We start from the raw sequence: 13,372 nt of genomic DNA, 5'->3' as shown, positions 1-13,372 counted from the left end.
TGAGGATGGAGTGACCAAGGCTGCTGAAAGCAAGGGAACGAGACAAGTGTGTGTGTGTGTGTGTGGGTGTGTGTGTGTGTGGGTGCTGGTGTCTGTGATGATCTTCCAGCCTTTCAGAAATGGCTGGGAGTGGCAGAGCTGAGACAGGGAGAGCAGGAGGGACACTGGTGATAGGGCTAGGGTGGGAGGCCTGGTGACACACCCCTTCCTTCTACTACATGGTAGGGCACTTCTTTTCTCAAGAGTCCAGAATGTTCCCGGCAGAAGGAATAGGGGTGGGACATAGGGGAAGAGAAGATGCCTGAGAGTGGCTGAAATGTCTACCCACCATTTAAGGATGGAACTCCCTGGCAGAGATCCTGGGCCTGCAGGACGGGTGCTATTTTAGGGGTTAAGGCTTCTCAGTTTCTGGGTGTGAGCACGTGTCAGGGTGGAGGGCAGGCTCAGCCCCGGGAAGTCAGGGAGGGGCTCCTTCCTAAGGACTGGCCCTGGCCCTCCACTCAGAGAGAGGGTGTCTGGCAGAGCCAAGACCAGGAGCCAGGACTTCAAGGGTAGAGAGAGGAAGGTGACTTGGTGGGCCACAACGTGGCCTTGGGGTGGGATGGGGGTTCCCCCAGCCTTCTCTGAAGCCAGGTCATGGACCAGTCCTTCCCTCACGCTGGGAATGGACACATGCCTCCCTACCCAGTAACCAGGGAAGGTCAGTGCCAAGGGGCAGGACTGGGGCAGCATCAGCCCCTATCGTAGGTGGCAAGGTATTGGACCTCTGTCAGGTCTCCATCAGAATCTGGGGTTGGTCCCCCTTTCCCAGGCCTTACTTCCAAGTTCCCCTGTGGCAGGAGAATCCCTCCCCTGCCAGCCACCTCACCATCCTCCCCCCATGCTCAAGGGCAAGTATTCTTGGCCTTCTCTCTGTGAGGTCAAGAGACAGGCAGCCCCCCGCCCCCCTGTATATCAGAGATGAGAAAGAGGGTGACCCACACTGAGTATGCATAGGACATCTGTGCTCTGTGCTGGTCATGGGCCAAGCTCTGGACCTGAGTCCAGCGGATGGTGAAGCAGCAGCTTGCATGAGGACAGGAGAGGACACAACGTTGGGGAGGGGGTAAGTCCTGATGGCTGGGAGTGGCCACCTGTAAAGACCAGGAAGCGGGAACCCCAGACCGCTGCAGAGGACTCTGGGAGCTGGTCCCTGTAATGAAATGCAGTCGCTTCCCAGCCTCTCATTCACCAAGAACCACAGGTTCCAAAAGTCAGGGCACAATGTCTTCTAATGTTTTCTAACGTTCTAGATATTTGGAAAAGAGACTCCTTTTTAGAAGTTGCCATCATTTTTTCTTGGCTTTTATTAGCATGTGTTAAAATCATATTATTCAAACACTACCGGAAGAACATGTATTGTTCTACATAAAGTGCTTAAGGAAAAAAAAATGCAACTTATTAAATCGGACATTCTTTTCTAGTTCATAAATTTGGGGTTACAATCAGGGCACAAAAGGAGAAACAGAATGCAGTATTAGAGAGAGCGAGAAGCTTAGTTGAGAGCTTGGGTGGAGACACGAGACCGTGTCCACTCCTCTCCTCTCCTTGCTGACTGAACACTGCACCTGCCTAAAGCAGCAAACAGCTTTGTTTTAATAAATACATTTTTCCTTCATTCAAATCAGAGAAGTCAATTATAGTAAAGCACTTTTCCTTTGACCATCTGTTTATAGCCACAGGCAAGATTTATCCACAGAGTTTTAAGCGTTAAAGTGTTATTTCATTGGGCTTTCAGCTTTCTAATGCTATCTAAGTTCAAGATTGTCTCAGCAATTCATTATTGGTTTATTTATATTTACCTGGTACTTTAAAATACCAATTCTATAGTGTTTTGTGTTACAAATGCCAACCAAGGATATTTTCTCAGTACTAGAGATGTCAATGTGTGAGCCTGAATAAGGCTTTTCCCCCAGTACACTCTATTTTCTTTAAACTGGCTTCTGCATATTAGCATTCTGATGGCTGCACAAAACCCAAGTCCCTGTTGTGACAGATTTTTAAATCAATAACATTCTGGAAAAATGACAACTTGGAAATCTCTGTTTGAATCTTGGGTGGTCATGTTGAGAACAGAAAAAAATTGCATTAAATACATTTTTAAAACATTCATTTGCAATCAAACATATTTAAATCTTCCAAGGAAGGAGTAGGTTGGTTGACGGGGTGGCTGCACCTCGAACAGCCCCGTCAGGAGTGGCTGGCGGGCTTGGGAGCCTCTTGGGGGCAAAATTCTGGGCCACAGACCTTGCTTTCTGGCTGCAATGCCTTTGAACTTCTTAGAGCAAAGGGAAAAGGAAGGCCGGTTGTACCTCCAAACAGTCAAGACCAACCTCATTGAGTTCACCTTGAGGCTGACCCAGAAGTTGGAGCAGGTGCCAAGCTAAGGACTGCTGAAGGGCTAAGCGGTACTGGCTGGAAAAGGTGGTCATCTTCAGTCGCCCTGGGAAGACCCCATTCCCTTCTCTCAAACTTCAATGCTTTGGGCTTCATGCAGGAAAAGATCTTAGCCGTATCGCTTACTAAAATTTCCATCTCATTTTACAAAATGAGACACTGAATAGCGGTCCTGAGTGACAAGTATACAGAATTTGCTGAGTATCGCCAAGAGAAAAAAGCTTTCTAAACTATTCCGTTCTTTGCTTCTTCCTATAGATGTGTCCGTAGAACATTCTTTAGTTTCACAGTGATATATGCTGTTTCAGGAAGCACAAGGTGATCAGACTTTGTTTCCAGGAAGTGATGACCTACTTTAGTTGGAGCAGAAGGTTCCATGACTGATTCTAAATCCTGCCGTGTATTGGTACACCAGTGACAGGATTTAGGGCGGTTAGGAGGCTCTTGGTGCCCAGTTCCTGCCAAGTGTAGCCCATCACAGTCATGGCTGGGCTTTCACTATCAGTAGTTATATTTCCCTTTGATGTTTCAAAAAAAAACCTATGGTGTATCTGTCGCCTCTCTCCACTCCACCCTGTCCTTCTGACTTGGAAGCCTGAGAGCTTATTGAATTAGGCTGAAAAGAGGCTCGGTACCTGCTGATATTGACGGCAGTAAGATGCTAGCTTACTATTTTGCACAGCACCATATTTCGTGCCTGTTATTCAGGCCAACTATAGCCAACCTTTTCTTTTTTTGTTTTTTCAGTTTTTTTTTCTTTTTTTAGTCTTTTGTTTTTTATAAAGAAAATCTATGTAAGTTGAGGTTCAGAAATGCATATATTTTTTACTTACAAATATTCATCTGACCAAAATTCAACATAACCTTTATGGAACACTTAACAATTGTTTTGTTTTTAAAATAACATTTCATTCAAACTGTATATAATTCAGTAAAGTTTTTTTATACAGCAAGCAATGCTTAAACCCTGGAAAATCTGTAGAAAAGAGATTTTCACACAAAATAAGAAAAGAAAACTTTGAGGTATCCCTCACACACACACACACACACACACACACACCCATTCATTCTGACCCACTTGCACACCATGCACACACGCACCTGTGTGCACAGACACATATCCCTTCTCACTCACAAAGTGGCTGCAGCATAGGCAAAAAATTGTAGGTCCAAAGGAAAATAATTGATTGTTCCAATAAAGAGTCCAGGTAGCTCAGAAAGAAACATGACAAAACACAACAGTCCTCTGAGGAAATGACTACCTCAAAAAAATGTTCTCAAGATGAATTTGAGATCTAAGCCTACCAAATTGCTTTTGCAAAACAGCTCCCTGCAGTCCAAGGTGACTTGTGCAAATAGAAGGAATCAAATGAGGCTAGTTCCTGTACTTCCTTTAACAAGGATGTGGGATGCTCGCAGGTGCCCAGGGTGCGCCCATCACGCCAGGTACTGCTGCAGTGCCATCTTTGCCCTGGAATCACAAAGCTCCTGTTAGCCATCATCTCAGAAATGTAACAAAGGCCAAAAACCCATGGTTCAAAAATGGCAGCTGGGAGAGTCTAAAAAGGTAGATCCCCAAAGGGAACAGGGGTGAGCCCAGCAGGGCACCTGCTGTGAGGGGCAGAGATCTGTGGTTGGCACATACTTTAAACCCATGCTGGCTCTATTCCTTATCCTGTGGTCCTGGCCTTGTCCTTACAGCTGCTGTAACCCAGTGACATTCTAGAGTTTTCCTTTGTCACTGGCAGAGAGCTGCAATGGATCTGGAATTCTTGAATTTCTCTTATGCCATGCAGGTTTTATCTAGTACTGCAAGACACTGGGAAGGACACTCAGGGTTCTGGGAAGCTAAGAAAAACTAACCTATGGAGAGGAGGGTAGGTGCAGGTTATGAGGCCAAGAGCTCATGGGGTGAGGCCGTCTCATGGTTCAAAGGCCTCAAAACTGTGGAAGGGAGGTTACAATTTTACACCATTCTTCTCATTGTGCCCAATGACCCTGACCAGTGTGGGGTGTGGGCAGTTATGGTGATTGGGGAAGAAAGCAGCTAACTGGAGAGGAAAAGGTGGGCAATAACTTAAGCGATCCTGATCCTTATAAAAGTGCCTTCCTTTGAGCTGGGACTCAGAAGGCCTCTTTTACTCTCCCATCACAAACTTGGTAAAGTTGAGGAAGAGGCTGCAAGTGTGGAAGTTAGGAAGTTTTAGCAATGGTTTCCCCTCCTAAGTCATGGAAAGAAAAGGCCAAAATTTTCCATTACTATTAGCTAATAAAACTACACCAAATCAGACTGGGCATGCAAGAAGCTGGACTCCAGCACAGTTTCTTTGGTGTAGTAATGGCCACAATCCACAGTTTTATTTCATTTTCTCATTTTTGGCCACCTGGTGGCATATGGGTTTCCCGGGACATGGATTGACCCTGCGTCCCAGGGCTCCCAAGATGCTGCCAATCTCACTGCACCACAGTGAGAATTCCCACAATCTAGTTAAAAGAGGTATGCTAACAGCGCTTCTTGAAATTATCTAAAACTCTATAAAGATAGTTGCAAACAGTCCAACCCATAACAGAAAGCTCCAGGAGTTCCTGTCATGGCTCAGCAGTAACGACCTAACTAGTATCTACGAGGACATGGGTTTGAACCCTGGCCTTGCTCAGTGGGTTAAGGACCCAACATGGCCTCAAGCTGCACCACAGGTCACAGATGTGGCTCAGATCCTGTGTTGCTGTGGTATAGGCTGGCAGCTGCAGCTCTGAATTGACCCCTAGCCTGGGAACTTCCATATGCCACAGGTGTTGCCATAAAAAGACAAAAACAAACAAACAAACAAAAAACCCAGAAAGCTCCAAACAGACTGTGCCAAGTTATGGCACGAGTTGGGTCCTACAGGGGCATTTTCCTAGGAAACAAGTTTACGAACAAAGCCACAGGCTACCTCGTACTGACCCTCTGAGCCTGGAGTGGAGAGGCCCGATTAGCAATAGCTCCTCTTTTGTAAGTGTTTCAAAGTCAAAGAATCACAAAGCCTTAAAGACAGAAAGAACCTGGGGTTCCCACTGTGGCCTGACTACATGAGGATACGGGTTTGATCTCTGGCCTCACTTAGTCGGTTAAAGATCTGGTGTTGCTGTGAGTGGCAGTGGTCGTAGACGAGGCTCAGATCTGGTGTGGCTGTGACGGTAGGCTGGCAACTGCAGTTCCTAATTGGACCCCAAGGCTGGGAACTTCTATATGCCTCAGGTGTGGCCCCAAAGAGCAAAACAAACAAACAAACAAACAAAAACCCCTCAAAAAAAACCACCCAAAACCCAAAAACCAAACCAAACCAAACCAAACAAAAACTCCACAACATAAAGAACCCGTGTCTTCTTTAGGTAATAGATGTTTCTATGCCATAACACTCGTCGAAATTCTGTATTACTCTTTAAAATTGCCAGTCGGACCTCAGAGACTGTGCCCTCAGCACCTTTCTGCTGTCCATTAATATCTAAGGGATCTTTCAGATGGATGGTTTTGCAGGCACAGTCACCTTTCCTTAAATGGACTTAGGTCAGACTTTGATTCTTTTTTTTTTTTTTTTTGGTCTTTTTAGGGCCGCGCCCACAGCATATGAAAGTTCCCAGGCTAGGAGCCCAATCAGAGCTGTAGCTGCCGGCCTACGACACAGCCACAGCCACGCCAGATCCTTAATCCACTGATTGAGGCCAGGGATCAAAACTGTGTCCTCATGGATGCTAGTCAGGTTGGCTAACCGCTGAGCTACAATGGGAACTCCAGACTTTGATTTTTTTAATGAGGTTTAAGAACTGCTGAAAATGTATGTGCCATATAAATTTGGGGAAACAGTACCAGACTGGTCTAAGCAAGGTAGGCCAGGGCTTAAATCTATCCCACTTCATGCTGGTGAGGGCTTCTTAGCATCCCAGAGATGACCTTAAACAGAACTATTTTAATTTCCTAACAAACACAAGAAAAAACCTAGGAACAGCCTGGCTCTTGACCAGAAGAGATGGGCTTTAGAGTCCATCATCTAAACTGGCAGCTGTTGCTATTGCTGTGAATGTAGATGTGGAGGGTCTGGTCCTTAAGGTATAGTTCAAACCCAGCCTGTAGCATGGGGCCAGCCTAGACTTGCTTTTAATGGGACACTCATCTGAACAGCAGCCTTAGGGTGCAGCTACTCAGGGGTCTGTCTTCTTTCACCCACTGGATGGCAAACTTCAGGAGGGTAGGGGCCCAGCTCTATGTGCTCCAATCTGGCCCAGCCATTCACTGCGGAAGCAATTACCAAGTACCTCCTCCCTTCCATGGGGCAGATAAGTAAGCTGATGGCCATGACACAGTGTGGTGTGTCCTATGGGTGCTACAGGAGCACAGAAGGGGTCTCTAGCAAAGGTTGGGGGTAGGGTGCAGAATGTATCCAGCAAGACTTCTGGGTGGAGGCGACAACTTGATCTGAGTTTTGAAGGACAAATGGCCGTTGTTCAGGTGTCCTCTGCCCTTGCTTTCAGGACGCCTGTGCGCCTAGTTCTCTGCCTGTCTCACTGGTTGTTCCTTCTGCTCCTTTGTTGGACCTTTTTCATTTTCTCCTAAATGTTATGGTGGTGGCGGGCGGAGGGGGGGTGGTGTCCCAGAGGACGGTCCCTAGCCCTCTGGTTCTCACCGTTTCTTCTCCCTGGGTGACTTCATCCAGCTCCATGGCTTTACATACTGCCCCAATTTCTATCTTCAGCCCCACTCTCCTGAGTCCCTTGGATATCTAACAACATCCAGAAGCTGGCACCACACAACTCTTGATCCTCCTTACTCCCACCCACTTCTCTTTGGTATCATCTTGGTAAACCCTCTATCCACCTGCTCAGGATAAAAAACTCTAGGCATTTCCCTCTCCTCTCTTCCTTTTTTTTTTTTTTTTTTTTTTTTGGTCTTTTTGCCTTTTCTAGGGCAGCACCGCAGCATATGAAGGTTCCCAGGCTAGGGGTCTAATGGGAGCTGTAGCCGCCGACCTACACCAGAGCCACAGCAACAGGGGATCCGAGCCGCGTCTGCTGCCTACACCACAGCTCACGGCAACGCTGGATCCTTAAGTCACTGAGGGAGGCCAGGGATGGAACTGCAACCTCATGGTTCCTAGTTGGATTCGTTAACCACTTCACCATGACGGGAACTCCCCTCTCCTCTCATTAACATCCTACATCGAAAGCAGGAGCAAATCTTGTTGGCTCTGCTGTTAGACTAAATTCTGCATCCAACCACTTCTCAGTCCCCCTGCCCCATCCCTCACATGACATGACTGCAACAGCCTTCGGCTGGTCTCCCTGCTTCCATTCCTGCCTGACAACAGACCACTCTCCACCCAGCCACCAGAGCCACCTTCTAAAAATTCAAATCGGGTACTGTCTCTTTTGTCCAACACTCTCCAATGACTTCCTATGAAATTCTGAATAAAATCCAAAGTCCTTACTACAGCCCACAAGGCTCTTCTGTTGCTCCGTCTCCCCGAGTCCTATTCTTGTCACTCCTCCACTCGTTTTTCTCCAGCCCCACTGATTTTCCTGCTCTTATTTGAACTTTCAAGCTCACTCCTGCCTCAAGGCCTTGAGCTCACTGTCCCCCAGTCTGGAATACTATTCTTCGAAACACCTGCCTGGCAGACTCTCCCATTTCACCCAGGTCTTTGATCAAACGTCACATCCTCAGAGGGGCCTTTTTTCCCTAGTCTATCTGACAAGAAGCTTTCTTGCTCTCCATTCCCTCGTTTATTTTCCTTTGCAGTGCTGCTCATTACCTGCTATACATTCATTCACTCACTGTCTTCTAGACTAGAATGTAAGTTCCATGAGCACAAGGACCTCATCAATTTTATTCACCATTGTATCTCCAATGTCTTAAACAATGCCGGGAAGAGGTATTAAAATTTTTTTTTAAATGAATGGGGATTAAGAGGGGAGGGGACTGGGATGGCAAATCAGATGGAACATTAACGCGTGAATGCATGGAGGTGTGATACTCTTAAGACAGCAGGTATGGCTGGAGCACAGGGTGGGCATGGCCAGGGGGAGAATGAGGAAGGCTGGCCAGACTATGAAGTGCTAGGAGTCCTGCTTAACAGTCTGGAGGATGAAAGTGAGCTGCAATGCGAAGGCTGTGTGATAAGAAGTGTACACAGCCAGGAAAAACAGTCTTGGCTATCTTGAGGTTACAAGGCTCTCTGACTGTGACTCTTGCCTCTCCTGGTAAACAGTGAGCTCTTTGAGGACAAGGACTCCTTGGTGGTCATTGCAGCATGGGCCAGGCATGGCACAAGGCAGGCGGTGAGGCTCCAAGCTAATGAATGTCTTCATTTCTGCTCTTCAAAAGGCCACATGCATTTCTAGTCTGATGGTTGAGGGACTGTTAAGGAATAGCCTCTGCATCCTCTCCAGATTCCCACTAAGATGGCCCAGGCTCATGTCAATTCAGAGTTAAGATGAGAATCTTTAATAATTATCACTTACTCAGATGTCACATGGTTGGCTCAAAGATTGTTAACAAGAGAATCCAAGAATCTAAAAGATTTTGAGTTTGCTCATGTGACTTACTAAGCAATTGAAACCCTTTCATAAAAGAATCGAATGTACCCCAAGCAAGGGTACTCTGATACTCACTTGTCACAAAGGTTTGAATCTGGTGACTGACTGAGTTTGTGTAGAATATCTACGATGCCCATGTCTCGTAATTTATCCTGGCGTTCCTGTGAACCTGAGAGATGAAAGCTAACAGGTTACTGGGACAATGACCCAGGCGCTTACTCGTCTTAATGTATGCCCAACACCTGGAGCCTTCACCAGATGGAGATGAGGGTGAAGGAGTTAGTGTCCTTCTCCCCCTTCCCTCCCTCTCCCCAGAGTAGCCGGATCCCATCCTGCTTGGATTCTCCAACAGTGCTTTAACTGGTCTCTCTTGACCTACACAGGCTTCTGCTGCTTCATTAATCTCTCCATGGACCACAGGGTGAAGGTCAGAGTCTCCTCTGCCAACAAGCCCCATGTTCACCACTTCTTTCTGACATATCCAGGCTCCTCCTACTCCAAACAGGTCTTGTTTTCCCCCTTCCAGTCTCTTCCACCTTCCCCTGACCTCCCAGCACTTTCTGCTGTCTCCCTAGCACATGGCAGTTCCAGCTCCATTCTGCTGGGTTCATCTTCTAGCTAGACTAGGACCTTTGGGAAGACATCTTATTTCCCTGGCACCCAGCTGGTACCTGGTTTCTAGGCCTGTAGGCTGAATTGAGTTTCTCCTCCTTGCACCTTGTTCTGGACACAGTGCTAAGGAGGATAATTCTCCTAGACTCTTTGCTCCCCACTGAAGAGCCCACAGTGCCTCACTCACGCACTGACCTCCTTGAGACCTAGTGAGCCAGAATCTCAGAGGTGGAGAAAGCTGCAGTTTACAAAGTTCCTCAGGTGATTCTCATGCAGCCAACCCAGCAATGACACCCACTGCTCCCCTGCCTCTGTTCACTACGTGTGCTGGACACTGGAATCACGCGGGGAATTCTTAAAAAACTTTTATGCCTGGAGCCCACCCCCAGAGATTCTCATCTAACTGGCTGGTGCAAAAGTCCCTGGGGTAACTAATACCAGTCAAGGTGGGGGCAGCTGTAGGGGCCTCCTTAGACTGGCTGCTTCACTGGGCACGGTGTGTAGTTTCCACTTCTCACCAACGTGCCCTCTCCTCCATTATGCTTACCTGCCTGAGTCCTTCTGTGTGCTTCCCCTGCACACCATGAAAGTCCAATCCTCCTGCCCACCCTCAACTCTCATCTTCAAGTGCATCTCACTTCCTCAGCTCTCTCAGGGCCAAGGACTGTCCCTTACAGTGTTGACTCTAACTCGGGGGCTCAGTGTTAATGAGGCCCACGGATACTCATATCAAAGAGGCTTAGATGCGGTGTTGGGGCCCAATATGACCAGGATTTCAGGGCCAGCTGATGCCTTTCCTGCATGAGGCCTTCCTTCCCATAATTTTCTCCAGACCATCTCACCAATATCTTACCTTCCTCTTCATTCCATATGAGGTTTGATATACAAAACATAGCGGCCAGCTGCAATTTGACATGTGAATGACCCTATTTGAAGCAGAAAAAGGAAAAAAAAAAGAGGTAATCTCATTTGAGATAATTTTTTTTAATATACTACAGGCATTCCAATAGCCTAAAAGTTTGAAGTGGGGACCTCAAACCCAAGTGTCTTGAGAGGCCACAAAGTTAGTGCTAATGGGTGCACAGAATGGGCTAAAGAAAGAGCATGGTGGGAAAGCTGGCCCACAGGAGTGAAACCTTGCCAACAACATTCACACTCAAAATGTAGAGACCCTCTGGCTGGCCAAACAAAACACCTCTAGGGCCATGGGTGCAAACTGCAATTCATCACAAAACCCATACATACAGAAACACTGGCACGTGACAACTGTCTACAGTTGACTTTGACTCTGTCTAACATTAGGAAACATTCAGGTCACTAGAACAAGACCATCCAGTACTCGTTGCTCCTATCTAGCAGGAAGTAGCTACGGAAGAGAAAACCATCACCCCTATCCCACATAACAAAAGGCTGGAATGATAGACTCCCAGGGGGATGGTGACAGAACCCCTCCACCCCTATGCCTGGAAGTGGCTGTTCAAGTTGGGCAGTGAGAAACAGTGGCCTGCGGAAGCAAGTGCCTGCGTAGATTAACCATCTACAAAGATTAACTGCCCTTTGTCAGGGGCATCGACCCCCTTCCCCTCCCCGATCGCCCCCTCCTCCTCCTTTTTTTTTTTTTTTTTTTTAGGGCGGCACCCACGGCACATGCACACAAAGTTCCCAGGCTAGGGACCGAATCTGAGCTACAGTTGCCGGCCTAGGCCACAGCCACAGAGATTCATAGCAACATGGGATCTAAGCTGGCGACCCACACCACAGCTCATGGCAACACCAGATCCTTTACCCACTGACGGAGGCCAGGAATCCAACCCACATCTTCGTAGATACTAGTCGGGTTCATAATTGTTGAGCCACAACAGGAGCTTCCCCCACCCCCTCCCACCACTTATTATTCCTGCCATGAATCCTTTATAAGCCTAGCATCTCCTAGCAGTTGGTACTGGCACCATTCATCTCGGATGCCTTAATAAATCTCTCTTGCTTTACTGACTTGGCCTTGCTCATTCCTCCCTCAGCAAACCTAACATGAATGGATGTGCATTTAGTGTTCATCTCTTTGACTACTGGTTATCTGATTCAAATTACTCTTATTTGGAGTTCCCGTCGTGGCGCAGTGGTTAACGAATCCGACTAGGAACCATGAGGTTGCAGGTTCAGCCCCTGCCCTTGCTCAGTGGGTTAACGATCCGGCGTTGCCGTGAGCTGTGGTGTAGGTTGCAGACGCGGCTCGGATCCCGCGTTGCTGTGGCTCTGGCGTAGGCCGGTGGCTATGGCTCCGATTCGACCCCTAGCCTGGGAACCTCCATATGCCGCAGGGGCGGCCTAAGAAATAGCAAAAAAAAAAGACAAAAATAAATAAATAAATAAATAAATAAAAACAAAAAAACAAATTACTCTTATTTGTATAGGAATATCACAGTACTGCTTTTAGGGAGCCGTCTATCCTTTTTAAAAATTTTTAAATTTCTTTATTAAAGTATAATTGACTTATAATGCTGTGCCAATTTATGCAGTGTTCCTATATTTCTGAAACACACTTCTTGTTTATTTGTCTTTAGGTACTGAAAGTATAACCATTTTCGCTAAAGTTATTATTTATCCATATAGAGGGCTTTTCTCCTAAATGAAAGGGAGCCTTGGGAAATCCTGTGAAATCAGATTGTTATGATCATTATACAACTACAGATGTGATAAATTCATTTGAGTAGTAAAAAAAAAAAAAGAAAAAAAAAAGAATCTTTATAGATGATTTTCCTATTGGTCAATTAAAGAAGAAAGTCCCCAGGACACTGAAATAACTAATGCATACCTGGCACAATCTGCTCAACAGTTTCCTGAAGGCTGAGACAGACTCCTCTTGCCAGGCAGAACTGTATCTCAACCAAGCAGAGACAAAGAAAAGGATGCGGCGTCCCTCATTAGAAGGTTGGTGAGTCTTTTTCTCTCCTACCTGCCAAGCCTTTTAAAGAGCTGTCCAGTTTGGGCTCCATTAAGAAAACAGAGCAAAATCTATTATCTGCTCCCAGCACAAGGCCATCAATGCGTATTTGTTGAATAAGTGAACTTATGTCTAGTACAACAGTAAGTATTTACTGCATATAAGTTCATTCATCATCCATTCAATCAATATTCTTTGAGGAAACAAACTGCTATGACAGAGAAAACTGGAGGGTAGAGGGGTGAAATATACAGAAATGATCTTTTTGAAGGAAGCAACATTTATGCAGATGTTTATGCATAAAGAATAGGAAAGTACCAGTTGTACAAAGAACAAGAGGTGCCAAGAGGAAGGCAAAGTTTCTGAAAAGGTTTGAAATAAGAAGCTGGGAGTTCCCGTCATGGCGCAGTGGTTAACGAATCCGACTAGGAACCATGAGGTTGCAGGTTCGGTCCCTGCCCTTGCTCAGTGGGTTAACGATACGGCATTGCCGTGAGCTGTGGTGTAGGTTGCAGACGCAGCTCGGATCCTGCGTTGCTGTGGCTCTGGCGTAGGCCAGTGGCTACAGCTCTGATTCGACCCCTAGCCTGGGAACCTCCATATGCCGTGGGAGTGGTCCAAGAAATAGCAAAAAAAAAAAAGAGACAAAAAAGAAGCTGTATAGCTTGTACATACTGAGAAGGAGAAATGGAGTAACGTTCATTCAGAGAAGGAGGCATGGCTAAATTGTGGGCCCTTGTAGGCCAGAGAAAGGACTGACTGTATTCTGAGTCAACAGGAAGCCCTGAAGGATTTAAGCAGTGAAGGGAC

General features: G+C 46.6%; 1 protein-coding gene across 10 annotated transcripts in view; it reads right to left on the bottom strand.

Moving 5' to 3' along the window:
* Positions 1–3,235: 3,235 nt before the first annotated feature.
* ARMC8 (armadillo repeat containing 8) overlaps positions 3,236–13,372 on the bottom strand; it is a 100,941-nt gene continuing 90,804 nt past the window's right edge. For 9 of the 10 annotated variants that reach the window (XM_084989835.1, XM_084989838.1, XM_084989836.1 and 6 more), the window contains 3 exons: positions 10,475–10,547; positions 9,085–9,178; positions 3,236–3,907 (listed from right to left, as the gene is read on the bottom strand). In XM_084989835.1, the coding sequence (XP_084845961.1) occupies positions 3,874–3,907; positions 9,085–9,178; positions 10,475–10,547 (201 nt within the window). In that variant the 3' untranslated portion in view covers positions 3,236–3,873. Of the gene's footprint in view, positions 3,908–8,344; positions 8,816–9,084; positions 9,179–10,345; positions 10,548–13,372 lie in introns of those variants that run through there. The other variant, XM_084989837.1, reaches the window with a different exon arrangement.

This window comes from Sus scrofa, chromosome 13 (assembly GCF_054392235.1).
Source record: "Sus scrofa isolate SSC_HxYL_T2T_F1_AM1 chromosome 13, Sscrofa_HxYL_maternal_Yorkshire_Landrace_v2.0, whole genome shotgun sequence".
Taxonomy (NCBI): domain Eukaryota; kingdom Metazoa; phylum Chordata; class Mammalia; order Artiodactyla; family Suidae; genus Sus; species Sus scrofa.
Note: the sequence above shows the minus strand (reverse complement) of the source record. Positions and strands in the feature narration are given on the sequence as shown.